Raw genomic sequence first — 26,620 nt, 5'->3', positions numbered from 1 at the left:
CTTGTATTTTCCCTTCTCTTTTTGTCCCTCACTGCCAGTAATACTATGTGGATGTCAGGAGTTTTAGTTTATTTTATTTGGTTACAGGTAGACTAGACAACACATCATTAGACAGATGTGCATTTATACCTCAATTTACACAGGTCCTGTCAAGACTTGGGTCATTTGTAGAATACTAAGTATTAAAGTAATATTTTTATTGTTCATACTACATCATGCCACTGTGACAACACCTTATCGGTTGAGATACTGGAAATGGCTGGCTAAAGATTAGGCAGGCAGGTATTTTATAGCAAGGTTCATATGTGATTTTTAGATGCAAAATGATGCTCCTATCAGACAATGTGATGCATGTAAATATTTCCCAAGGTCATGTTTTTTTTGGTTTCTATTGGCATGAACTTTATCTCAAACTGTTTCTTTACAGCCAAATGCATTCAACAATGTTTTCATGTTTTAGAATCATGACGACCGTTGGCAGTATGACTGACTGGCTGCTGTGCCTTAAACCTACAACTGAGGGACATGTCCCTTTTTTCTTTTCTTTTTTTTTAATATTAAAAACAATTTCTCAATAGTCTGTGCAATATATGCCTTAAACTTTAAATGTGTGTTTTGTATAAGCATTTCAAAGGAATAAAAGTTCAGTTTTTTATAAATGCCATTTATTCTAGTCTTTTGTTGTGTAGTTTGTATTTTGTGAGATTAACCAAATTGCGTCGTCATGAAAAAACGTTTCCTCAATTACCTTCTTACGATAACCTTTTCATGGGAAACATTTAGTCATCGTAGGTTCCTGGTATTGTGCCTTCTGTTCTCACTGTCACCAATTACTGGGACACTTTCATAGAAAAGAGGCAGTGTTAATGTTAACTGTCCTTTTCTACTACAAGAAGTCAAAATGTGTGCTGTGAAAAAGGCCTAAGGGGGCACAACATTACCTCACGGATCTACTGTTTTGGTTATTTTTTTTTCCAGGGGAGTAAGTGTGTTTTTTTTTTAAAGTTATTCTCAATGATAATTCAGAAACTGATATTTAGTAATGGGAGTTTATTTTTATTTTTTTTTTTATTTTTTTTTTTTTTAAAGCAGAAAATTTATATTTTCGATGAGCAGATAATTGAGTGTGGAATGTACCTGTTTTCTTGGAAAGACTATATGTTCAGCCACATATCCCATGAAAGCAGTTTACCTTATTAAAGTAACCGCTGCACTGGCCACAGGAAATGTAACTGACTTACTTTATATATAGAACTGAGCTAATGTTGCATGTTTTAGCCAATTTGCTTAAAATTGTGTTCACATTACTTTCAAATATTGTTTTTTTTTCATTTGTCAAATTGATAAATGAGTTTTGTCTTCAGTTTATCACGACTTGCAGTCATGAATATCTAGTTACGTTAACATTGACGGTTAAAAAATGAAATATCCAAGTTAGTGCATTCATGCTCCTGTATACAGCTCAAATTACAGAGTGCAGTAGTGTAAAGTACAGTATACTTTATTTGCCTGAGCAACAATTCAAGACTGAATTCCTTCAATGTCCCAAACAATTCTGATCCTTCAAGAAATACACGCAACCAGCTAATGCAAGAAGTTTAGATTAAAAGCTCTTAACCATTTCATCAAGCACAAGTACTGAGCACTTTTAATAAACACAATCAGATTTTTTTTTTTTTTAAATCAATTTTTAACATACATGGATACAAATATTACAGATGTAGACTTGTTGCAGTGCTTATGCAGGTGCTGTGGCTAATTGGCAGGAAGAGGTAAACATTGCTGGTACTATACGTGGCACTGAATCTTACAGTCCAAAAACACCCCCGCACACACATGTGTTTGATGCATCTCAAACGTTCAAGTGGCTAAGGCCGCAGTAGACTTGTAGCTATGAGATGCAAATACACCTTTCTTCATGGTAACCTTCAATGATGATGAAAAATATTTCTGTGGATCCCAAATGAATCCCAAGCTCATACCTTTCATAGACCTGTTTAAATCTGAGTAATTGTACTACAATGGCCACTTCTGCCCTTTTATAATATACTTTTATTTTTCCTATTAAATTTCTCTAAAACCAAGTCCATAAAGGTAGGAACTAGGGATTGAGTTGTGGTGCAGTATGTGTGCGGGGGCCTCGAGGCAGTCTGTGTCTCCCTCTACTCGTCATCCTTGTCTTTGGCGCCGTGTTTGAGAATGCGGGTGAACTCTGCGTAGTTGAAGTTGCCCTTCTTGTCGATGGGCGCCTCACGGAACAGCTCGTCCACCTCTTCATCTGTGAAGCGATCGCCCATGGTGGTCAGCAGCTCTCTCAAATGGTCCTCGTGAATCACACCTTGGATACAGATGACACCCATTAAGTCCCTAACACTGACAGTGAAAGTGCCATAATCTGTGTATACAATTGGCCTATTTTTTTTATTTTGACTGATTTACCAGATCCCTCCTCATCAAAACAGGCAAAGGCGTTGCGGATGACGTCCTCGGGGTCCGTTCCGTTGAGCCTCTCTCCAAACATGGTGAGGAACATGGTGAAGTTGATTGGCCCTGGTGCTTCGCTCATCATCCCCTCTAGGTATTCATCAGAGGGGTTCTTACCTGAGGACGAACAACACCGTTACGTGGATCAAATATTTCTTGGGAATACACAAAACCAGGAAGTGTTTCCTTATGCTTAAACAGTAGAATAACCCTGTTCCTATAAACAGTATTCAAGTGTTCATTTATTCATTGCACTTTAACAAAGTTGGTAACTTTGGAGAGACTCAGAACAGAAAAATACTTTGCACATCTATAACGTGAGACAGGTGCTTCGGAGAGGGACGAGTAGGTCAAAAATGGCAAACTCCTGCACACGGTCTAACTTGCAAAGATAAATGCAATAGCTGGCAACGTTTCAGTACTCGACCTTCATCAGGCAAAAAAACAAACGTTGCCAGCTATTAAATTTATCTTTGCAAGTTAGACAGTGTGCAGAAGTTTCTCTGTAACTTTGGAGAGATCAAAAAAGAAAGTGGTCCGAATTATAGCAGCACCAGCCAAGATATCCTCACGTTTAGCTCCAATAATGCTGGATCATACATTTCCCATTATGCATAGTTCTATAGCGTCTTTCGTTACACCCCTGATAAATGGCCACGTCTTTAAAACGCCCCATTCTTAGCTTGTAATAAAGGCTTTCTGTTATGAATGTGTAGTAGGGGAAGTAGGGCCCAAACTAAGATGACCCTGATGATGTCATCAGGATGATCTCAGTTTTTCTCAGACTTTAGTGAGGTCTTGCTGGAGTTACAGAAGAACGGTTCACAGGTTGAGTTAGTACAAGCAAACTAAACTTCAAATGTAAAATAGGTGGAGTGGCCCTTTAAAGGCAGTGTCATGTTTCTGCTTTCCAACCTACACTTGCCAAAAAGTGTAGTGAGAACTTGCCAACGTACCCAGAGAGGCCAGCATGTCATGTAGATCCTCCTTGTCTATGAAACCGTCTCTGTTCTGGTCGATCATGTTGAACGCCTCTTTGAACTCTTGGATCTGAGACTGGTCGAACATGGCGAAGACGTTGGAGGTGGCCCTCTGGGGACGCTTCTTGGTGGTCTTTCCCTTGGCACGCTTGCTCGACATGGTGGCGGTTAGGTCTGGGCGTGGGCACATTTAAAAGGAACAATTCATGGATTACATTGTAATAATCCTGCACCATTGGGGATAGCATGGCTTGGGTGTATTGCTTACATCTTGACATGAATACGGATTTCAGAATTCATTTGAAAAGATAAGTGGAATTTACATACATACACAAAACTGGAGCACTGCATCCATGTAGCTCTTTTTATATTTTCTATTTCATTTGCCCCAAGCAGGAGAATCTTTTTCTCTCGTTTCCTCTAGAGAGAGAATCACACTCTCCCTGAATGTCAGGTACAGTGATGGGTGTGAAAATGACATGTCTCCACAGTGCACGCTGCAGCTAACTTCAGATCCTTCCAGAATTAGACCTGTCACTCATGTTTAGGTCTGCAAGGATTTGTCGTGTGTGTGTGTGTGTGTGTGTGTGTGTTATACCTAGCGGGCAATAGCTGACAGAGGGACAGGCTGGACAGGTAGGAGGGACCAGGTAAATTAATTTCCAATAACTTCAATAAATAAAGGACCAGAATTGCCACAATGTATCACACATTTACCACAAATAAAGCACATGATGCAGTGTATAAAAAAATATATAATATATATATATACATACACATACTATATTTAAAAAGAAGTTATTCTGGTTATCAACAACATTTAAACAGACTTCTGTATGTTATTACCTTATTTTTGTATTATGTATTTTATCTACATCAATGTATTTTATAGCACATTACAGTAATGGCTACACAGCAGTGTACTCCAACACTTATAAATAGCTCTTTGCTGTCCTATATTCACCACATCTCTGTCTCCAGACACTGTCTGTGTGACACTGTCTGTCATCATATTTAATGGGCTAGAGTAGTCCTCAAGTTTTGTGTCTGCTCTGTTCTGTAGTCTCTGTTGCTTGTATGATTGCACTCAGAAAGAGTTGAGCAGCTTTGCCTATCTCTTTATCTCAAATATTTCTCTATTGAGTACATAGAAGTTCCTTCCTCTGTTGATCTCTATACAAATGAATGCTACTGTATCGCTATGGCAGAATTATAACTTGTATTGTCCATGCAAATAAAGTATGACCAGCCAGTTCTGTCCAGAGTTTGAATAACTTGATTGTCCGCAGTAGCATTCACATAAGGACATTACATCCAAAAATGGATGTGTGTTTCAGTTCTCAGTATACAATGTTACAGGAAGGAAATTCATGTACTTGTAGTTAACTTGCTTTTTAATCTCACACACACACACACACACACACACACACACACACACACACACACACACACACACACACACACACACACACACACACACACACACACACACACACACACACACACACACACACACACACACACACACACACACACACACACACACACACACACACACAGTGTTTGCCAGCAGTAGTTTCAGTCTTTTCTTTCTTACACTGCAGACACATGTTAGATCAGTCTATCCTTTCATTTCACTACTGTTTGACTGCTTCTGTAACTTTATGTGCCAAAAAAATGAAGAAATCTGGAAGATGTGTGCTGCTGGCCCAACGCCCTTCCACTCTCCATCTAACAGTCGCAGAGGAAGCTGGAAACAAAACAGCGTCTAGCTCCAATTTAAGGTTTCAGGGAACAGAGGAATTCCACAATCACATACACACTCTAGCAGATTGGTGTTTAACTCTATGTCTGTTTCAAGCAATCAATCAAATAGATACTTTGACTATTGGGAATATTTCACAACTTACACTTTCAATGAAATATTCTGCATTCTGCACACAGAGTGAATCAACAATGACTCACAAAAAGGCCGAGAACACCTTGGGACTTCAGCGATGTAAGCATTTGGCTGACATGCCTCATCTTGGCTTGTACTGACAATCGTATTTGTTCTCTGTCCACACAGCTCCTCTGTGAACCCTTTCATCCAGTGGGATGACAAAGCTCCTCTGTCTCCTTCTCCCAGCAAGAACACACACGCACGCGCACACACTGATAACACCAAACAGTCAGGCTGTCATCTCCCCCCCTCACTGCAGGTCTTGTAGTAGGCCACCACTGCTCAAGTAAAGAATAAAAGGCCAACGGTCAGGAATTCCAAAAACAAACATAGAGTAAAGTGGAAGTTAAGCTCTCAACGCCTATAAAAAGACATCATCAGAGGTGTTTATGTCCACGTGTTTAAGAGTGTGTGTGCCTGTGTGTGTTGTGTGTGTGTGTGTGTGTGTGTGTGTTAGAGATCTATATGGGTCAGCTGCATTCAGAAATGCCCCTGTCTAATGTGCCGTAGTGATGAGATGGAAGTAAACACACACACACACACACACACACACTACAGTTATACTGCATACACAAACAAATTATCTACAGGTCTCTCTCACCTTGATCAACAGATGAAAAAGCTCTATTGTAGCTTATCTGGTAACTTTAATCAAAGATCTACTGAGGCTCTCTGTAATTTTATCCCTTCACTCTCAGCACTGACATACAAGCATTGTACCACTGAACTAATTTACACATGCAGTCCCCTCTAAAACGCATTAAAAGATGAGCTTTTTAACACTCTGTATACATAATATGCAACCCAGTGGTAAAATCAGCTTTCTTTCTTACCTTTATTTCAGGTAGAAATATTTGGAAGTCCCTCAAACTCCTATTGTCTGGCTCCAACACAGCAGTGCAAAAGGAAGCAGGCAGTCCTACTGGAAAGTTTGTTTAAAGAATCAGACTCCTGGTGGGTCCCTCCCCTTTCTGCCCCAGCCAATGGAGAGGACGGCCTGTCCCATTCAAAGACATCTCAGGCCAGACCATTTCTCCATACAAGGCAAAAGAATGCACAGGCTGCAGCTTGCTACTGCCACAGACGCTGCTCTGGATGTTTGGGGAAAAGGCAGAAATGACAGGAACTACGATAAGGCTGCCTTATTTAGAGAAAAGGGCCCAAACATTTAGAGTAGAGGCTCTGTGTATGGTGGAGTATGGAAACATGGGGGAGAGAGAGTTGTGAGCAGATGCAGATCAGTTTTGAAAGCCAGTGTTTCTGTTGTAAGGCTATGGCTTTCCTTAAATAGGCAGTTGGCCATCACTGGGGCCTGAAAGTGTAGGGAACACCTAACTTATGTCATGGCAGTAGCATCTATTTTGTGGTTGTGGTTGGTCTCACTGTGTTTTATTGAAGAAGCACAAACCTTCTTGATAACTATTCACTGTAAGAAAATGTGCTCTGGGGATTTTTTTGGCAGCTATTTACTCTGCTGTTTACAAAGAAATATTAAGCCGGTGTTTCTGTCAAGATATTGTCAATGTATTAAATACCTACTGTCTTGTTAGAATAAATGTATGTGTAAGATCTTCATCTTCTTTATTGGGCAGTGCATAAAGTATGTTGTAGTAATATTTTTAGCAACCTCATAGCCCTTTTTATGCTTTGTCCATTATATGGGTACAATAAATCAAATATGTGTCTTTATTTAAAAGTAAAATGATCATTTAGTCTTTTCATTGTTGCTGTAATGATTTGATGCTTTGAAGTACGAAGAATGATTTGAAGTGCCCAACCGTCTGCACATTGAATATTTGATTTACAGATTGCAATTTTCCACATATCTCTATGATTGTGTCTTTCATCTGTTTTTCATTATATTGAGTATGTATTCTAGGAATTTTCCAAAATAAATATGTTTATTTTATCATTGAAACAGCACATCATCTGTTTTAATTTGTTTAAGAAATGCAACATACACACATTTTTAGTACAACAATTCAGAATAGCATATAGACAATAGGATATTTTTCTTCTAGTGAGATTAAAGTTGAAAAAATAGATACAGAGCATAAATAAAAGCGTTCAGGCTAAAGGAGGCATCTCTGTTTAAAGAGGCTCTGTGCAGGTGCAGTGATGCCCTCTGCTGGGCCACACTGCCATTGTCATTTCTGAAGTACTGAAAACCAGTCAATGAATGATGATGAGGACAAAAATAATGTGGGAGGGCTGTGAAATTGTACGTCTATGGTGTATGCCTCGACGCAGAAAGTCCAGGAGTCCGACCTGGGCGATTTTCCTGCATGTCTTCCCCCTCTCTCACCTTTCATATTGGGCTGTCCTTTCCATTAAAGGCTGAAATGCCCCCCAAAAAAATCTTTAAAAAAAAGAAAAAAAAAAGAACATGTGCCAGACTGCTGGCACTGGCAGCCCATAATCTACAATAACTGCCCATTTATTTCACTTTCCTCTAGTATGTAACATATACTTTAGAATGTAATAGCAAGACATGTTTAATGTAAGAGTAAATGTATCTGTGATTAAAATAACTTCCGTAACAATACCACTGCATCACTGGATATTATTAAAAGTCTTTCATTTAAAAGTAGAATTTGTCAGCCAGCAACATGCTGTATGCAGAGTTTTTTTGTTTGTATAAAAGTCTTCGAGTTAAACTTTACACATCAGTTTCCAAGGTTTTGTAACTGATTTGTTTTAATTTAACTAAGAGGCTCTGCTCCCAGCAGAAATAGTGCCTCAACAGCCAAAAGTTACTCCCAGCAGAAATAGTGCCTCAACAGCCAAAAGTTACAATATGTTAATAACATCTTTATAGATTGTATTAATTGTAAAATACAATTACTGTATATTCCTTATCTTATATTACCATGACACATTGAAAACCTAAAGAATGTATATAATTTAACGCTTTGTTTACAATTAACGGTAGAGGCGGGTCATCTTTTCTTTCCCAGTTTGCTCATTGGCTATTTAAGTAATTGACTTGTTTTGCGCGCAGGCGCAGTATACTAGGATGTGTTCTGGATGGCTGTTGTTTGCCGTTTGCTCAGTCAGAAAAGCGACCTGAAAGGTAAGCTTCTCTCTACGCTCTCTCAGCATCAACGTAGAAAGGATAAACTGTCTGTAACACATTTAGCAGTCGTGTAAGATGTTAACTAGGTAGAGTTATCAGAGTTATGTCCATTTTTAGGATAATTTTTTCTTGCTATAACTTACACATTTTAAGACAAGTCGTAAAGACGACCACTGAATTCACTTAATGAAGTTCTGAAGGGTGAATACGTGGCTCAGGCTCTGTCATAAACGGGACGTGTCTCTAGTTTTAAAACGTTTGAATTAACGGAGAAGCAAATGTGTTTTTTTGCTAATGTAATTGTCGAGAGTTTCAGTGGCTAACAGTGGACTGCGCCATACGGTGACATTAAAACCGTTGCGGAAGTTGTTTGAGTTTGTGCTTTATCTCTAGTTGTAAGTCTGCATTATATCGTAACACATGGGTAACTTATTCTAAATAAAACTGTATTTAAAACCTTATTTCCTTTTTTAAGAAATCCCGTAGGAAATTGCCGTCTTTCATTTAGTTCTTTACAAGACCTTCAAACGAGTTCTCGTGCACTCTGAGGGACTGCCTTTCTCAGTGATGTAAGTGAGTGATGGGGATGATGAAACAGACATTTTAAGGCAACAGTGGTCAAGAGAAGGAGGCAGATACTAAATCTTTGTGTCTGTGTCTCCTTAGAGGCAAAGGTCAGTAAAGAACAGACTGCTCTCTCTCCACTCTTGGCCCGGTTTTTTTACATTGGGAAAGTGGTATACCTAATGAATGACTGATTACATTTAGTGTGGCAACCAGTGCTGAAACAGTTGTAATATTTTTATAGCCTACTTGATTTGGCTTTAAGGCATTTAAAGGGAAACTGCGCCCAAAATTTTCAATATTCATGCATGTTATTCTATGGTCTAAGACAGTCCAAACATTTGACTTAAAATGAACGACTCTCTCTTAAATCCAAAAACTACAGTGCTAAAACTCAAATTTGTGATGTCATCAAGTATTAATGGCGCGTTCATGCCACCTGGGAATAACAGGGACCGCCCCCGTGATTACGTTGTTTTTCCGACTGCCAGCGTTCACATGGTCGGGATGCAAAATTACAAATCCCCCTATGGCCACGCCAAGACCTGCACTACGAAGCAGCTCAATTGGTTGGGGTTAGGCATTTCAACTCGAGTGGTTAGGTTAGGATAGCCGATTGGTCAGAGGATAGGACCTGAACAAATGGGGTTACGTTACCTTGCGTTCTCATGGACGCCTGGCCAGTAAATGCTATTGAAGGGCGGGTCTTGGCGTGGCCATAGTGGGATTCGTAATATCGCGGTCGGGAGGCGGGTTCTTCTTCTTCTGTTATATTGGCGTTTGGCATAATAACTTGTTGCATGACTGCCACCAACTGTTGGGCGTAGCCTAGAGCATCAGGTGTGTGAAAACAAAGTCCCCTACATCAAACGTCCGTTGTCAACAACGCGTCACCAACTGGGAAACTCTGTTAGCAAAATCTAGCCCGAGTTTCCCACCTCTGATTCCCACAGGAAGTGACGTTAATGGTGACGTTTTTACTGGGAAAAATGTTTTTCCGATGTCCATGAATGCACGGTAAGTGTCGTGTGGACCGCCCTGAATTAGGAAAGCTTTTACAGATGACACAGAGCACCCAGGGGAATGTTCTAAGTATATAAACATTTTCTGTTTCAGAACTGAGAACACTACAATAGCATAAAGCTCTTTTTTTGGGGGGGGCTTTTCCCTTTTATTCGATAGTGACAGTGAATAGACAGGACAGGGGGAGAGAAAGAGATGGGATAGTCTATAACCTTCGCGTTCCACTTCCGGGATTGCGCCGGTGCTGCAGGAAATTCCGCCAGATGCAAGTTTTTTCCATTTCCTTCCGCTTTCTTTGTGCTGGAATTTTAAATTCAGTGGATTTATGAGGACTATTGTTGACTGCTCCTCAGTTCTCTGCATGGTAAATTGAGACTGCTAGCTAGACTATCTGTCCAATCTGAGTTTTCTCTCGCACAACTATTTTGCAGCAGCTCTGTGCGGAGTTTAGCACTGCCCATGACGATTCTGACTGGTTTAAAGAACGGCCATTAAACCAGAGCATGTTTTCCTCCCATCCCCGAATGCTGTGTGGAGTAGCCAGACTCCCCTTTAGCGAGCTTTGGAGGAGGTTCTGGCAAAGTGAGACTAGAGAGGGGATGACACGCAGCAAAGGGCCGCAGGATTCGAACCCGGGCCGCTGCCAACGACTCAGACTACATGGGGCGCACGCTCTAACTGGTTAAGCTAGAGGCAGCCCCGAATAAAGCTCATGGTAGCCTGTTTACGACTTCCACCAAAATGGAAAGCTTGGATTTCTGTGTCAAGCTTGCAAGCATAATTCTCAGAAGTCCATGTGAAACACTACTTCAGTGTCACTAATGGTGTCTTTAAGTTTTCTGCACCGCTCAACTTGGTGGAGCCAGTTGAAATGATGCTTGGCAAGCACATCAAGTTTCACGTCGAGAATTCTCCGTAGGTCTTGCCATGTACCGTCTTGTGTCTTTTTAAGGGAATTTGTGAATTCCTTGTCGCCGGACTTGGTCTCAACTCTTTCCCGCTGTTTCCATGTGGTGATATTGCTCTCTTCTTGAAAATCCATTTCAATTTCTTTGTAACAGCAGTTCACACACACACACACACACACACACACACACACACGATACATGCAATCCTTTCTTTTAGGATTGCACACTATAGCAGACATTTTCATGGTCTATGCATGCCCAAGTGTCACGATCACTTGTTTTCGGTTCTGTAACATAGAACGGACGCAATCTTAAATACAGTCTAGCCCAGTGGTTCCCAACCTGTGGTCCGGGCACCCCTCAGGGGGGCGGCAAAGATCACAGGGGGTGCGCAAGTCTTTATCTGGTTTGAGGTTGAGGTAAAAAAAAAAAAAGTGCCCATGTTAAACAAATTATGATAATACACTAGAATATATCATGTAAAAAGTCTGTATAAAAACTATATATTTTTGTTCTCGCTTAAAATTGTAGGCAGGCTACTTAGTAGGCCAAACCTCCAGGACCTCTTAACCTGGGACCCTTGCTGTCATCAGGTCAGCTGGTAGCTGCTATCATCCTCGTTTTTCCTGCAGCCACGGCATCCCTATTTTATGAATGCAACTTGGCGGAGAAACGTAAAAGTGCTGATGACTCCTCTGTATCAAAAAAGAAAGTAAGGCTCTATCTCGAGAGTTACCTCAACTTGGGTTCTGGGGGCTCCACTTTTCTTAGACATAAGTAGGGGGGCGCCAAGGAAAAAAGGTTGGGAACCACTGGTCTAGCCTATATGACATTGTGAGTTCCTTTTTTTTTGTTTCTTTGTTGTATTGCACATGGTGCTATTTTAGTGTTTTCTGGAGGACTCTTTCTCTGTACCTGCTGTTTGTATTTGGTCACTGTGTCTTTTTTCCCTGGAAGCAGTCTATTTGCATCCCTACACAGGAAGCGTGTAACCTGTGCCTTCTTCTGTGCAGCTGGCTTCTTGATTCCTGTGGGGCTGTTGTTGTTAGACAACTTTTGTGTTGTTGGCCCTTTTAAGACTTTTTTTGTAGTTTCTCTGATTTTTTTTTTTTTTTTTTTTTTTATGCGACCGTGTAAGTTGTCTTTTAAGTTTGACTAGTCTCTCCTTCAGGTGTGTCTTTTCTTTAATGAACTTAGCAAATTGCTTTGATGTGTAACTATAATTTGTTCTGGGGTAGATGAATCAGGTGGCTGAGCATTTTCCTGTTCATTTGGCTCCCTGAGTGGGGGTTCAAGTTGTGGATCTTCAAGATTGGATTAATTCATTGACTCTGGATTGTCATTCATTATTTCATGGGTCTGCTTCAATTTTTCCCTCTGGTTCCTTTTGTTTAGTCTCCACTGATCCCCTTTCTTCCTGGCGGCAGAGGGAGTCATCAGCCTAACAGTTTTTCAGTTTTTTTAGGCTTTGATCTATCCTTGTATTTGTAGTAGCTAGTCACAAAAATATTAGAGTATTAGATACAGACTGCAATCACAGATTTTCCAATAATTTAAAAGGGATAGATCACTGACAACAACATAATATTACATTTTAACAAACAAAACAAAAAAATCTTACACATTGCTTAACTTAAACATATAGATTGCTTGATTTGAGCTACCTGTTTTATAAAAAGAAGACAAACCTTCTGTGGGTCCACAACATCAGTATCTCATTCATTGTCTTTGGAGCAGCTCCAGACTTTATACTTGATGGCATCACAAGTTTGAGACTTACTTCTCTGGTTTCTGGCTCATGTTCACAAATATTGATTTAACTTGGAAATGGAAAGCAATGGAAATAACCTATTGTAATTCTTCATTTAGGTGCTGCTCACCTCTTAATCTAACAAAAACATCAAACATTTGCTAAAAAAGAATCTACACACTAATGTTAACGATGGTCAGGCCTAGTTGCAGTCCTAGTGTCAACATGATCAGTTTGAAGACAGTGATGCTTGGATTTATGCCAGTGTACACACAAGGGATAAGTATAGGGATATGTTCAATACATTAGAAACAACATGCTGCTATAGGTACAACTTTTTGTACATCAGTTATTAACCCCCTCGTCTTTCGCTTCTGTCATCCGTCTGCTGCCCTACGTTTTGCTGTCTCTCACTGCCATTGTCTACTGCAGGCTTTTGTTCTTCCCACTTTTCACATACAGCTGACGTGGCAGTTCCAGTCAAGTATCACTTTATATCAAATACAGATAAAGTAGCCTGAATGGGCACAGAAAGAGGTAATTCTCATCAGAAGACCATGAGCTACACTCATATTTTTCATTTGCACTGTTGGGTCCGTTACATGATAGACCAGAGTGTTTTTTTTACCTGCACAGCTAGGCTGATTTGCTACATCAACTCTAATGACTGCTCTTTTTGTTAGACATTGTTTTCCTTCTTAGGCCTACCTTTCCGTCGTGTCCCCTTCCAACTGCAGCACAGTCAGTGATATCCTTTCCAATTTGCAAGTTATTTGCTTGACTTCCTCCCAAATTAGCTAAGCCAATGAATGATTTATCAGTGGTGGTAAAGCATGACTGCTGGAGAGTCCCCTCATCTTTGATGGTCCAGAGAGCTGTGGTCAAGCCCAGAAACTCCGTGGTCGAACAGTTTGTGTGCGTTTTCATGCCAAGCGTGTTTGAATAGCCTGTCCGAGCCTTTCAGAAACTGCTGGTCTGGCTGTCATGTGCAGTACAAGTGGGGAAGTATGAATTCAGTGTGACAGGATAGTGTGTATGTGCTTGTGAAATAGCATGAGATAGAGGAAGCATCAGTGTGCGACTGAATATACTAGGACTCTCTCATAGATTGCTATATTTTGCATCCTAGCACAGAACAGAAAGGACTAAAGCGCTGTCATCTCGGATGACCACTGATCAAGTGGAAAGTCCTATTTAGCTTAGCAGCTCGACTGTACCAACTTTTGTGTCTCATCTCGGTTGTCAAAGCTAACAAAATGTAGCCCTACGTCTCCAGATAGATATGGAGGGGTTAAGTGACCCCAGCCTTAAGAGGCGACCAAGCATTCTGGGGAATGCAGATGAAAGGTTCCTCTGGTGGAAATGGAGGTAAAGTTTCTTGAGACTTTTCCTGAGTTCCAGTGGTGGAAAAAAATCTATTATAGTGGTGTTGTATGGCAGAAGGGAGGTCAAGGGGACACAGCCTGGTTGGGAAGGGACATCTGCATCCTTCACTCTGGGTAAGACATGAGATCATAATGTGGACTTTGGACAGGTGATGCTGTAGACATGTCTGATTCATTGTGTAGGTGTGTGTGAGTCACTCTTTATGTTTTCAGAACTAAACTGGGTTATTGGTTGGGTTGTTAAGACCATATTGGGAGTTCTGTGACTCAATTGAGTCTGACAAGTCCTCACAAATCTTGTCTCTTGTGATCAGGTTGGTAACCAAGTTGTGTCAACAAAACTCTTAACATTATAAGCTTCACAAAGGTAGAATTTATTGCCGAGCTATGGTATTGATTTCTCTAACATTATGTTTGTATTGCATAAAATTTGTAAATTCCCAATGTGGTCTCCAGTTTGTGGCTTCGGTTTGTTGCAGAATGAAAGAATTCACTTCAGGTTAATTTTGGTATAAACTTGGGGCGACCTCTAGCTCACCCAGTAGAGTGTGCGCCCCATGTAGGCTAAGTCCTTGGCAGTGGCCCGTGTTCGAATACGACCTGCGGCCCTTTGCTGCATGTCTCCCCTTTCCTGTCTTCAAGCTATCCTATCAATTAAAGGCCATAAAAGCCCAAACAAATCATCTTTAAAAAAATAATAAAATGTTTTGATTTAAATTTAAAACAGAATAACAAGGTAATAGGCTATGATAGTATTTCTTTAAAGAAGATAGTATTTCTTTCTTTTTTTTTCTCAATCCCTCTAACCCATTTTTTTTTTCTCTCAATAACTCTAACCTACTTTGACGGTCCTGCAATGTTGATACAGGTTTAAACTAGGCCAAATGTGATGTTTTCAGTAGCATTTGGCAACGTTTGACTTCTTGACTTGACACTGTGTCTATCTACGTTGGAACTCCTCCTAGTGAACTTTTTCACATAATCATCATGCCAGGCCAAGATAATAACTTCAGTAGTTTATGTTGTCTTATAGTAGTAAACCTGTAGATAAGTGTCTTTGATTGATCTCGACCCCATCCCCCCCTCCCCAACCTTTAGCCGATTAGTCATGATTGAGATCCGATTCCAAAGGTCGATATGATAAGTCAATACATTAGTAATACCTCCCTTGTAGTCATTCAGGCGACACCCTTCTGTTTAAACAGGTTACTTGGCCTAAAAAATGTTGTAATATGTGAATGTTGTTGGATTATATAACAGGCAATTGTGCCACATTAAGCATAAAACATATACTGAATGTAGACTAGTACATGCTTAATATGATTTCTTGAATGTCACATGCTTTTTAGTTTGGTTAATTGGATGACTGTTGTTGTAAGAACTTGTAATTCTATAATAGCGGCTTCTACATTTTCTATCAAGGAATGACATTGTTGTTGAGTGCTGCTGAAATTGTGAAAAAAGTTTCAAGGATCAAACCGCAGACAAACAGAAAATACTGAATGCAGACACTTTTTGTTCCTTTTTCGTGAAACTTGGCCTCACTGTTCTCACTTCTTGTTTTTTGTTTCCAGTCCCAAACCATGAATATTGTGGGCCAGTTTGCGGAGACGGTATTTGTGACGGTGAAGGAGCTGTACGTACGGCCTTTAACCCCGTCACTCACCGGAGGGATCGATGTCATTGTGGTGCGACAGCCTGATGGATCGTTCCAGTGTTCCCCCTTCCACGTCCGCTTTGGCAAGCTGGGTGTGCTGCGTTCCAAGGAGAAGATTGTCAGTGTTTCTCTGTCTCATTACATTATTTGAACTACAGTTCTATCTCTCTGCTTTTTTTCTTTGACACATACATGCATCACTGTGATTTTTAGGTGGACATTGAGATCAATGGAGAATCAGTTGACCTGCACATGAAGCTGGGTGACAATGGAGAAGCTTTTTTTGTGGAGGAAAATGAAAACAAGGAGGTAAGAGGACCAACATGTGATGACCATGGGCCCATTCTCAATTCTTTGGTAACTTCATTTGTGCAGTCTGTTATCTGTCTCCATCATTATAAACGTTTCTTTGTTATCCCCCTCAGTCCCAGGTCCCAGCCCATCTGTGCACCTCCCCAATTCCTCTTGAGGTCCCTGAGGAGATCGAAGAAACCCCTGAGGGATCCTCCATCACCGGATCTGGCGCCCGCAGGAAGAAACGTCGCCGCAAACGCATGCGTTCTGATACTCACCTGAGAGAAGAGGCCAGCTCCTCATCAGATGAGAGAGAAAGAGAGAAGGAGTGGGAGAGAGAAAGTGATCAGGCCGGGCAGGAAAGCCCTGCTAAAGAAGAGTCCGTCACACCATTGCAACTCAGGTCAGTGATTTAAAAAAAAAAAAAAAAAAAAAAGAGGAAAAAGCTTTATCGGCAAATCATTTCTAAGACTTGCTGAAATGACAATCCTTTTGCTTTTACAACGCACACTTGAAATAGGTGAACTTGAAATAAAAATATATTTGACTGACATTGTTAAATGTGGGTCAAGGTGGCATAGTATTTCACCATTTTGGTCACTATTAGATTGAGACACTACAATGAGAAGAAAGCAGCTGAAAGCTACATGCTGGAATGTCGGTTCTCATTGGGATTGTCAATACTACAAACATTTTACAGGGAGTCATGTGGATCAATGTTTAAACCTTCAAAGGTAACACAGTAGTTTCAAAATATCTTCCTGTGTGTGTGTGTGTGTGTTCTAGTAAATCAGTGTACTACTCGCTATCTGAGGAGACAAATGAGATGCTGGGGGCCACACAGACCAGAGGCACTCATCCACACTCGGATGGAGAGCAGTCACCCATGGAAAGGTGATGATGGTTCACACAATTCATTTGATTGATTGATTGATTGATTGAGCAGCATCACTGAGGCAGTTTGAGAAAGAGATACAGTCCTACTGATTTTATTCAGTTAATTGAACCTTTTTTTTTTCCTTCATCTCTCTTATCTATTTCTCCTTCACGGCAGTGTGTTCTACAGCCGGCCATCATCTCCTAAGAGCGACTCCGAGCTCCTGGTTAGACCCGTAGAGTCGTCTGGGCCTCAGATGCAGTGGAACTGGGGAGGTTTTCCCATGGTATGGACACACACACACACACACACACCACACACCACACACACACACACACACACACACACACACACGTTTTGCTGTAGATTTTGAGAATATCATGCTGACACACTGTTTAAAATTGCTGTCTCTCCTCTCCCCCTCACAGCTGTGTCAATCTGAAAGGACACCAGTGGAGTTACAACATATCTCCCCTTCCAACCGTTCTCATTTCCGCACCATTAAGAGACAGGACTCCTTTGACAAGGACTATGAGCCTGTGATCAGCTGTGGCAGAGTGGGCAGTGTAACAGTGGTCCGGCCACAGCCCAGGACTCATTCCCCAGACCTAGGTAGCGACACTATGCAAACCGACCCATTATATATGGAGGAAAACTCTTACACTACCCATTCAACCCCCACTGACCTCTCCAAGTCTTCAGCGGAGACTAATGTGGACTCAACACAGGCACTTGAATTCACATTCAGGGAAGAGGAGAACAGAGAATCATCATCTTCTTCTTCAGCTAATCTAATTAACGGTACAGATTATCTTGCTAGCAAAGAAAGCACGATCAGTGTTGTTCATAATAGCACTGTGACTGACAGTGTGAGCAAACCAAACAACGCACGAATAAAACTCATTAATGAGAGCAAAGACTGCACAATCACTGCAACAAGTCCAAGTAGTACAGAGTTATCAAATCCACAACCGCAGGGTACCTTATCGGTGCAATGTGAACAGGGTTCCACCAGTAGTGCCCCTGTCAGCGAGGGGGACACTGGGATAGATCCCTGTGCTGAGGTAGGGGAGGAGGACTGTGGACCTGGAGGGACTGAAGGGTCAGCGGGAGGCTCACTAACCAACAAAACAGAGGGGTTAGCGAACCCTTCTGAGGCATCCTCCAAAGTAGAGCAACAGGACAAGAAGAAAGGTGAAGTATTTTTCTAAGCTCAGTTACTAAGCTACTAAGCTAAGTTACTTTTTAGCTTGTGTCCTTAAACTAAAGGTGTGTTCAAAGTCTCATTCTAGACCTTTTTGTGGTTTAAAAAAAAAAAAAATCACTATCTCATTGTTCACCAGTAATTTATGTTGCAGGTAAACGTAATCACCATCTAGGACCAACAGATATTTACTTGGATGATCTGACCACGTTGGAACCTGAGGTGGCTGCACTCTACTTCCCCAAGAGGTAAAAAGACACATAAGAAGTGACTCATTTTTAATTTATATATGAAATTAGGGTTGGGTACCATCTGAACCAATATCAGTACCGATACCGGTACCTGAAATTCGGTTCCCGGTACCCAACAGTACTTTTTTCCCTCTGTAATTACAAAAAAAAAAAAAAAATTCTGTTGTAAAAATAATTCCAAACCTATTTATCCTGTTTACTTAGAACATTATGTTATTTATTTAGAATATTTTACACTGACAGAAATTAAATAAAAATAAAACCCCTCCTTCTCTCCTCCCAAACCCGTCCCTACAACCTATTAAATTGAATAATTATTCAGATTTTATTCTTGTATTTGTATATTATTCTTCTTTAGCCGGTTTTATTTTCATCATGACCGTTTTTAATTGCTCTTTAATGTTTCATCAATTAATAATGTAAAGCACTTTGAATTGCCTTGTTGCGGAAAGGTGCTGTAGAAATAAAGTTGTCTTGCCTTACAACCTCAGCCCGTCAGACAAACCCCTGGGCATATAAACCACTGTTGTGCCTGCTTGTCTCACAGGAAGTGTAACGTCAACAGCACAGCGACCGCTTTCGGCTCGCCAGTAATTTCGTATCACAATGAAAAGTGTCTGCGTGAAGTTTTGAAAAACTGTAACCACACTTGAAACCACTTTATCGGCATTGCCGTTACTCGCTGTGACTTCAACAAAACTGCAGAGCCGACATGGTTTGCTCCTTCCGCACCTCTGCGTGTGTATGTGGAAGCTCCACTCTCTGTCAACATGCAGAGAGGACAGATAAGCTTGCACTTGCGCTTACACGCTCTCAGGTACCGAAATTTGGCACCATTTGATTTTACGTGAACAAATACTCGGTGATTCCGTCGGTACCGGTAAAAGTACAGGGTTCGGTACCCAACCCTATATGAAATCCCCATCTTAGAATGACAAAGAAAAATGTGTGCGATGTTTAAACACTTAAAAAGGCGGTAATCTCCACAGTGACAGATTACCATTGAAACCCCTCCAATAGAGTGTGCTGTGCCGTCTATGAAGTGTTAAAAACCTTGAGTGTCTGTTGTCCCTGGTAGTGAGACAGAGGGAGCTTCTCAGCACGGGGCGGAGCAGGGCTCCTGCTCAGGGAGCCAGTCGCCTCAGTCAGTGGGCAGCGGGGCCATGGACAGCGGTACAGAGTACCTGTCCGATTCCACCTCCTACAACATGGACATCAGCATGTCCCTCTGCGGACAAGAGGGCGACACCAGCCAAATCACTAAAGGTAAGTGAGAGTGAATGTGTGCTGCTGGTCTGTGTCTGCGATATGTACTGGGACATGAAGGATTGGGCAGGTTCTCCCGGTGGAGCCAAATCAGTTGTCGTTTTGCTTTTGCCGTTAATCCAGAAAAGTTTATGGCGCACATTGTGACCTACCAGGATTTTGCCAAAAATCCAGGAATCATTGAGGATCCAAACCTTGTGATCTGCATCAACTCCAAGTAAGATTGGGATTTGTTTACTTATATAATTGCAATGCATTACAAAATGTTGTTTTAACTGTTCATGTCCATGATTGTTCATCAACTGGCTTTCATCTTTCACAGCTATTATAATTGGGCAGTGGCTGCTCCAATGGTCTTGTCAATGACAACGTTCCAGAAAAGCCTTCCAAAGGTATTTTATTGTTTCAACACTTATCCACCTCAACATCAGTCATGTAAATGAATTAGGCTTCCTTCGTGTTCAGTTACAATCATTAATCAAACTGATCACCAAGTTATTTTTGTTATTGATTCACGAGTTAACAACACAAGGCAGGTAAGATCGTAGTTATGTTGACAGGATTCATACTGTATATGCGTTGCCTTCCTTTTTGTGTGTGTTACTCGTATAGAGTACGATAGAGCGGCTGGTGAAGGACAAGATGCCCAAAAAGTCTGGACGCTGGTGGTTCTGGAGGAGAAGAGACATGGACAATAATCAGGTACATTCTTAGAAATTCCTGCTAATGGTGTACCTGCAAGAAAGGAATTGTTACATCTGTGCACCTGCAACGATTACATGCAATAATCTCCATTGCATAGCTTGGGTTGGTTTTATGCTAAGTGATTGAAGGGTTAGGTACAGGAAGAAGCAACTGGTCTGTTTTGTAAAAAAAAAAAAAAAAACACCATGGCTACTTCAGACTGATCTCATGAATGGCGTATGTATGACACGCCAATTCGTATGCCATTATTGCCGTGTTATCAAGATGCATACTCGCATGTTTATCAAAGCCGTTTGGCCTCCATTGACTTACATTACCTTGTGATTGCGTGTGAAGTCACGCCGTAGCAAGTAGTATGAAAGGGCGAGAATCTGCATAGGGAGGTTGGTTGGTTGGGGTGGCGGATGGGTAAAACACAGGACTTTGACCCAGGAGGAGAGCGGGGATCGTGTCCCGCGTGTGGCGTTTCCTTAAAGCCAACCCCATTTTTCTTTTCCTAAACCCAACCGTAGCTTTCTTCTCGCGATAACACGGCAAGACGGCGGCAAGACGGCGGCAAGACGGCGGCAAGACGGCGTCAACACAGCAGTGGCGTGTATGTTTACGCCCGCTGTATACAGCGTAGACATACATGCGGATAGCTCAAAATGCAGTACAGATAACACGCCACTTAGCTTAAGAACGTCGGCATGTAGGTTTACACAAAGTCATGATCCCACGTTGGCTACTTGACGTTGTTGTTGGTTAGAATGTACCTGATAATGGAATCTTCTTGTTTTTCAGCAAAAGAACTTAAAGGAGGAGCAAGAGGAGCCGCTGGCAATAGTTTCTTCCACAGTAAAGTAAGTCGCCTCACTAAGCAATGATCTAACACCAGTTAAGGAAGCTTATGTGCTGTGTTTAGTTGGAATCTGGTCCCGCTAATCTACAGCTTTCTTTTGTAATGTTTGAGTGTACTTAAGGACATTCAAATGTACTGCTGAAAAGACTAATACAAGGACTGCCAGTACATGTTTATTAATCTTTTATTTTGTTTTGTTTTTTGGTTGTATATAATAAATAAATAAATAAATATATATATTTATTAATAACAACATATAATGCACATACTTGAACAATTCTGTAAATAAAAGCCAACATTTTGGCCAGAAATACTGGCTTTTTTCTGTAGCTCACCAGGCAGCCAAATGTCAGATTTATAATTTTGTAGGTACTTGTATCACGTCTACTGAATTACTTTAAACTCTATGTCCTATAGACAAACACAAAAGAAGAAAACACAAAGCAGTCAAAGTAAACCAATCAGTTGTTGCGCTCTGCAAACTTCTCATAGCTTGTACTTGTAGTTACATTTTTGAGAGGGTGCAAGTCACCTTTAGATGGATCCTCTACATAACTGAAGAGTCTTCTCACATATGCACCACAACACAAGAACTGATAAATGGGGCAAAATGATTTTTATCCTTTTATCCTAAGACATTTTGTGTATCAATCAAACTATCATTATGTAGTTTACCTTTGCACCACCAGAGTGTGCTCAAACTCTGTCCATATGGTGCATCACTCAATAAATATTCTATCCTATATTCAGTTGTCATGATGAGCAGCTATGTCAGCGTTTGACAAAACTAAAGTTTAAGATATGTGACAGCCAATCACTGATACAGATCACCATGTTGAGTGTTGGGGAGTTTATCAATAAATACGCTGTGACAGTGAAATCTAAGCCCAACACAAGGTGTTAATTGACTTGTGTGTTGTTTCTCCAGAGCCACGTTGGATGACATCGACAGTGATGAAGTGGCGGGCCTCGGCCGAAAAGCCATGATTCCTTCCAGCCTATCAACAGAAACCCTCAGCGCCACTCAGTGTATCACCCAGATGTACCGCAAATCACTACGTCTGACCTCTAATCAGATAGTAAGAGATACACACACACACACACACACACACACACACACACACACACACTCAGATGCCCACATAAATGTTTAATGTATGTAGAGGATGACCACTCTGTCCACTTTAGCTAACTCTCCTTTCTCATAACCAGGAGAAGTTAAACCTGCGTGAGGGAGCCAACAAGGTGGTGTTCAGTGTGACCACACAATACCAAGGCACCTGCCGCTGTGAGGCTGCCATCTACCTGTGGAAGTGGGACGATCGAGTCATCATATCAGACATAGACGGCACCATCACTAAGTAAAAACAACTGTTTCCTTGCACGCTATGGTGTATATATAGCCCAATAGACCATTGTATCCAAAGCAATTCATAGTTCTATCACTATTAAAGATGTGCTGTGGAACATTGTTTGAACCTACATAGTTACAGTATTATGAGTCTTCACTGTCTGTCTGCTGCAGGTCTGATGCTCTGGGTCACATTCTACCTCAGTTTGGAAAAGACTGGACACACAAAGGCATCGCCAAACTCTACCACAAAATACACCAGTATGTAAAATGACTTGTTTGGAAAATATTATTGGCAAAATTATTATTTCCTTTGTTACCAGGTCATTTTACTGAACTTTTACACACATTACTCGCACCTTAACAAGCAAAAGCAGATCAGATCCACTGCTGATGATTTGATTCTGATGTAATATTAGTTGCAGCCGAGTCGCTAATCTGCATTGCCAGATGTTTCCCTGTTTGTCTCCATTTTCATACGCCTTATGTTGTGCTTTTAAAACGAGCTCAGCTGTTCAGTTAATTGAAAAAGATTGGATTCTATTTGAAATGCTAATCTTATGTTACACAAATCCAGAGAAATAGGATATACATTACATATGTGTTGTGGAAAGTATTGACGCAACTATTCGGTGACTTAATGCTGTAGGTCAACTCAATTACAAGCAGTAAAAGTGGAAAACTCCACATTCTTCTTATTCCATGTTATGAAACTAAAATGTTAATATGGTCACTCCTTTCATTGCAGAAATGGCTATAAGTTCCTGTATTGTTCAGCACGGGCCATAGGTATGGCTGCCATCACTAAGGACTACCTTCAGTGGGTCAATGACCAAGGCATTGTCCTCCCTCAAGGCCCTGTACTGTTGGCCCCAAGCAGCCTCTTTTCAGCACTACACAGGTAACAAATACTACTAATACAACTTTACAGATAGTTTCCCACTAATACACTGTAGCGTTAACTGAATGCACTGGACTTGGCTATGCCACATCTCTGTTTTCATGTGGAAGTTTGTTGGGGGTTGAAGTTGAGTTAAAGTTGAAATATCTTTAATGTCCCCAAGGGGCAATTTGGTTCACAACATGTGTTTTGTGCTTGCATGTGTGTGTGGGGCCACTCCACTGTATGAAATACATAAATGTATGCAAAGAGACAAACACTTTAATAATACAGATGTCCATTTTGACTATGTGTAATGTCCTGACCTGTGCAGAGAGGTTATTGAGAAGAAGCCGGAGGTGTTTAAAATTGCCTGTCTCAGTGACATCAAGGACCTGTTCAACCCACAGAGAGAGCCCTTCTACGCGGCCTTTGGCAACAGGACTAACGTAAGCAACACTGCAGACTAGCTCTTAATACAGCCATAACCTTCAGCAACAAGTGTTTTCAGTCAAGCTATTCCAGGTTGCATATTTGGCAATGATTTTAGCCTCTGGCACAAACCTGTGTGTACATAATCACAGAGAGATCATGCCGGTTAGGAAAAAGGCAAAGAACACACCCATGGGTTTTAGATGTTTTTACATATTATTTTCAATATACACTTCCTGTTATGCACTCCAGCAGGGGGATGCTGGGGTTTGCTTGTTGGATATAAAGTAAACACTGGCTAATGTTTTATGATTATGGATGAGTGCTATAACAGCCAAACAGTCGTTTTAGTTTACATAGATACTGGAAAGGTTAAAGTCCCACTGAAGCTACTCTGTGTGACTGTATTGTTTTGCTACCTTACATCTTGCAGGATGCTTATGCCTACAAGCAGGTTGGGGTGCCTGATACCAGGTTATTTACCGTCAACCCAAAAGGAGAACTCATCCAGGAGAGGAGTAAAGTCAACAAGTCCTCGTAAGTGTGCAACAGAACACAGATATAAACACCCTTTCCACCCTTTTTAGGCTTTGAAAAATTCTGACAAAACTACATTTGTGTGTGCGTGTGCGTTTTGCATTTTGCAGGTACAGCCAACTCAGTGAATTGGTGGAACATTTCTTCCCCATGCTGTCTGTCGGGAGCAGCACATCCTCTGCTTTGGACTGTCCCGAGTACAGCAGTTTCTCCTATTGGAAGGAGCCTCTGCCAGAACTGGACCTGGATGCACTACTGTAGACACACACCCACATCTACACCACACACACAAGTTTTATAGCAAGCATATATACTCTCTTTGTTTACTTTTTTTTTTCCCCTGAAAGGCATAAGACTTCCCAGAATGCCTGAATACTGCCTTTGATAGACCTGCCAACTATAGTGCCTGTTTACAAGACACTGAATAAACTGGAACAGAAAGAGGCGACTGTCCCGTCTAATAAAGATCGAGCCAAATTAAATCATAATATGCATGGACTCAACATTTCAAACTTAAGTGTAAAAACATTATGCAGTACTTAATCTCAGTGCACACAATATTTAGCTATTTTAATGTGTAAATCCTACAATGAACATGACACAACTGGACAAATATGCCCTTGGACTGTTTTAGTTTTTTGTTATTGTGTGTCGTATCCAGTATCATAGTCATTCCAAAATATGGATTTGAATTGTATTAGTAGAACACTGTCGCACATTTCAGCTCCAAATACTTACCAAAAACACATTTGTATAAAAATGTAGTTGTATTAGATACGTATTGTATATTAGTGATGCCTAAATTCTGCACATACATAAAACTATTGCCTGTTTTCTGTGACTGACCTGGAAATTGTCAGGTCACTGCTCTGAGCTCATGCTCTGAGTTCAAATAGACCCAAGTACACACAGCTACAAAACAAACCTGTTATCCTTCATTCAGTTGAGATTGTATCTAGTGGAGGGAGGGTTTCTATAGCTCCATGTACCAAGCAACCAAATATGGTGTGAGAATGTGTTTAAAAAGCTTTGGATTATTTAAAGTCTGTTTGACCCTAATAAGTACGAGATAACTGGGTTTCGCCCTGAGCAATGTTGAGCTATATTCTGTTTTTGTCAAGCAGCAATGTTTTCTGTTTACATTTGACTCACCTGAGTCCTAAGTAATCAGAGCTTTGAATGGGAAGCTAGCTATAAGGTGCGGTAACTGCTAAATCAAAGCCTGCAGATGAATATGGAGTATGAGTTGGTTGTAAGGGACAATAGCAGTATTTTTTCTTAATACCTGAGGACTGCAATACACGATCTGAGCAGATGATCATTGTGAAACTACAACATACCTTCCTTTCAGGTACCGTAATACCAAGTTTAGAAGTGTTTGTACACTACATAAATGCGGAGGTGGGCCAGGCAGACATCACTTTTTATTTTTATTTAGTGTAAACAGACCTTGGAGGGGAACAGTAGTGGTTTAGCCTGGCGCCGTGCCTTTGTACTATAATGACTGTTATATTTATTGTTTTTTGCATATCTTATCATCCAAATATGTGGAAATGCATTGGAGCTGAGGATTTTGCTGTTACTTTTTAAACCAATTGTATAGAAATATATAAATTTAAAATAAAGCACCACCTGTTATCTTTGTCAGTGTGAAATGATTGATATTTACATTCAATGTACTTTTTTTCTTTTCTTTTGTACTTAATTAAAAGAGACAAATTAAAATTCCCAATTGCTATCACTGTTTATTTTTTTGCATTCTTACTAATAGTCTAATAGTTTTTGCAATAAAATAAACTAAGCAAGAGGTACTTAAAGAGGAACTACGCCCATTTTAAAAACCCATTCATGTTATTCCTAAAAAGGCTGTCCACACCAAGAATGATAACTATAATGATAACTTTTAAAATGTAGTTTTAAAAATCATTCTAACTCAAGTGGATGAGTACACACCAACAATATAACTATGACAGTGGGACATTATCATTGGGATCACTTTCAGAGCGATTTGATGAACAATAGAAACACTGACAATCAAAATCCATCTGAATTTACATGTAAACATGAACAAGTCCAGAAACTTAAATTTGCGATGTCATCAAGCATAAAGTCTGTAATCGCTCCAATCGATAGCCAATGGATTGGGGAAAAATGGTATATGACACAGAGCACCCAGGGGAATGTTCTGAGTATATGAACATTTTCTGTTTCAG

The 26,620-nt window shown here is 40.6% G+C and overlaps 2 protein-coding genes across 4 annotated transcripts; one reads left to right on the top strand and one right to left on the bottom strand.

Moving 5' to 3' along the window:
* Positions 1-1,480: 1,480 nt before the first annotated feature.
* myl9b (myosin, light chain 9b, regulatory) lies at positions 1,481-13,645 on the bottom strand. 2 transcript variants are annotated; one of them, XM_039797802.1, is made up of 4 exons: positions 13,436-13,645; positions 3,441-3,638; positions 2,440-2,601; positions 1,481-2,338 (listed from the first exon to the last, which is right to left on the bottom strand). In XM_039797802.1, the coding sequence occupies exons 2-4, from the start codon at positions 3,622-3,624 to the stop codon at positions 2,163-2,165; spliced, it is 522 nt and encodes a 173-aa protein (XP_039653736.1). In that variant the 5' UTR covers positions 3,625-3,638; positions 13,436-13,645; the 3' UTR covers positions 1,481-2,162. The 2 variants fall into 2 exon arrangements, with proteins under 2 accessions (XP_039653736.1, XP_039653735.1); XM_039797801.1 differs by lacking the exon at positions 13,436-13,645 and adding an exon at positions 6,240-6,459.
* Positions 8,388-26,050, top strand: LOC120557460 (phosphatidate phosphatase LPIN2-like). 2 transcript variants are annotated; one of them, XM_039797800.1, is made up of 20 exons: positions 8,388-8,479; positions 15,687-15,887; positions 15,983-16,078; positions 16,195-16,466; positions 16,850-16,957; positions 17,118-17,226; positions 17,369-18,134; positions 18,299-18,392; positions 19,474-19,661; positions 19,785-19,878; positions 19,984-20,053; positions 20,274-20,363; positions 21,150-21,208; positions 22,136-22,286; positions 22,420-22,568; positions 22,733-22,819; positions 23,307-23,459; positions 23,773-23,887; positions 24,304-24,407; positions 24,518-26,050. In XM_039797800.1, the coding sequence occupies exons 2-20, from the start codon at positions 15,696-15,698 to the stop codon at positions 24,666-24,668; spliced, it is 3,048 nt and encodes a 1,015-aa protein (XP_039653734.1). In that variant the 5' UTR covers positions 8,388-8,479; positions 15,687-15,695; the 3' UTR covers positions 24,669-26,050. The 2 variants fall into 2 exon arrangements, with proteins under 2 accessions (XP_039653734.1, XP_039653733.1); XM_039797799.1 differs by lacking the exon at positions 8,388-8,479 and adding an exon at positions 13,838-14,226.
* Positions 26,051-26,620: the final 570 nt, after the last annotated feature.

The sequence above is a fragment of the Perca fluviatilis genome, chromosome 4, assembly GCF_010015445.1.
Source record: "Perca fluviatilis chromosome 4, GENO_Pfluv_1.0, whole genome shotgun sequence".
Lineage (NCBI taxonomy): Eukaryota > Metazoa > Chordata > Actinopteri > Perciformes > Percidae > Perca > Perca fluviatilis.
Note: the sequence above shows the minus strand (reverse complement) of the source record. Positions and strands in the feature narration are given on the sequence as shown.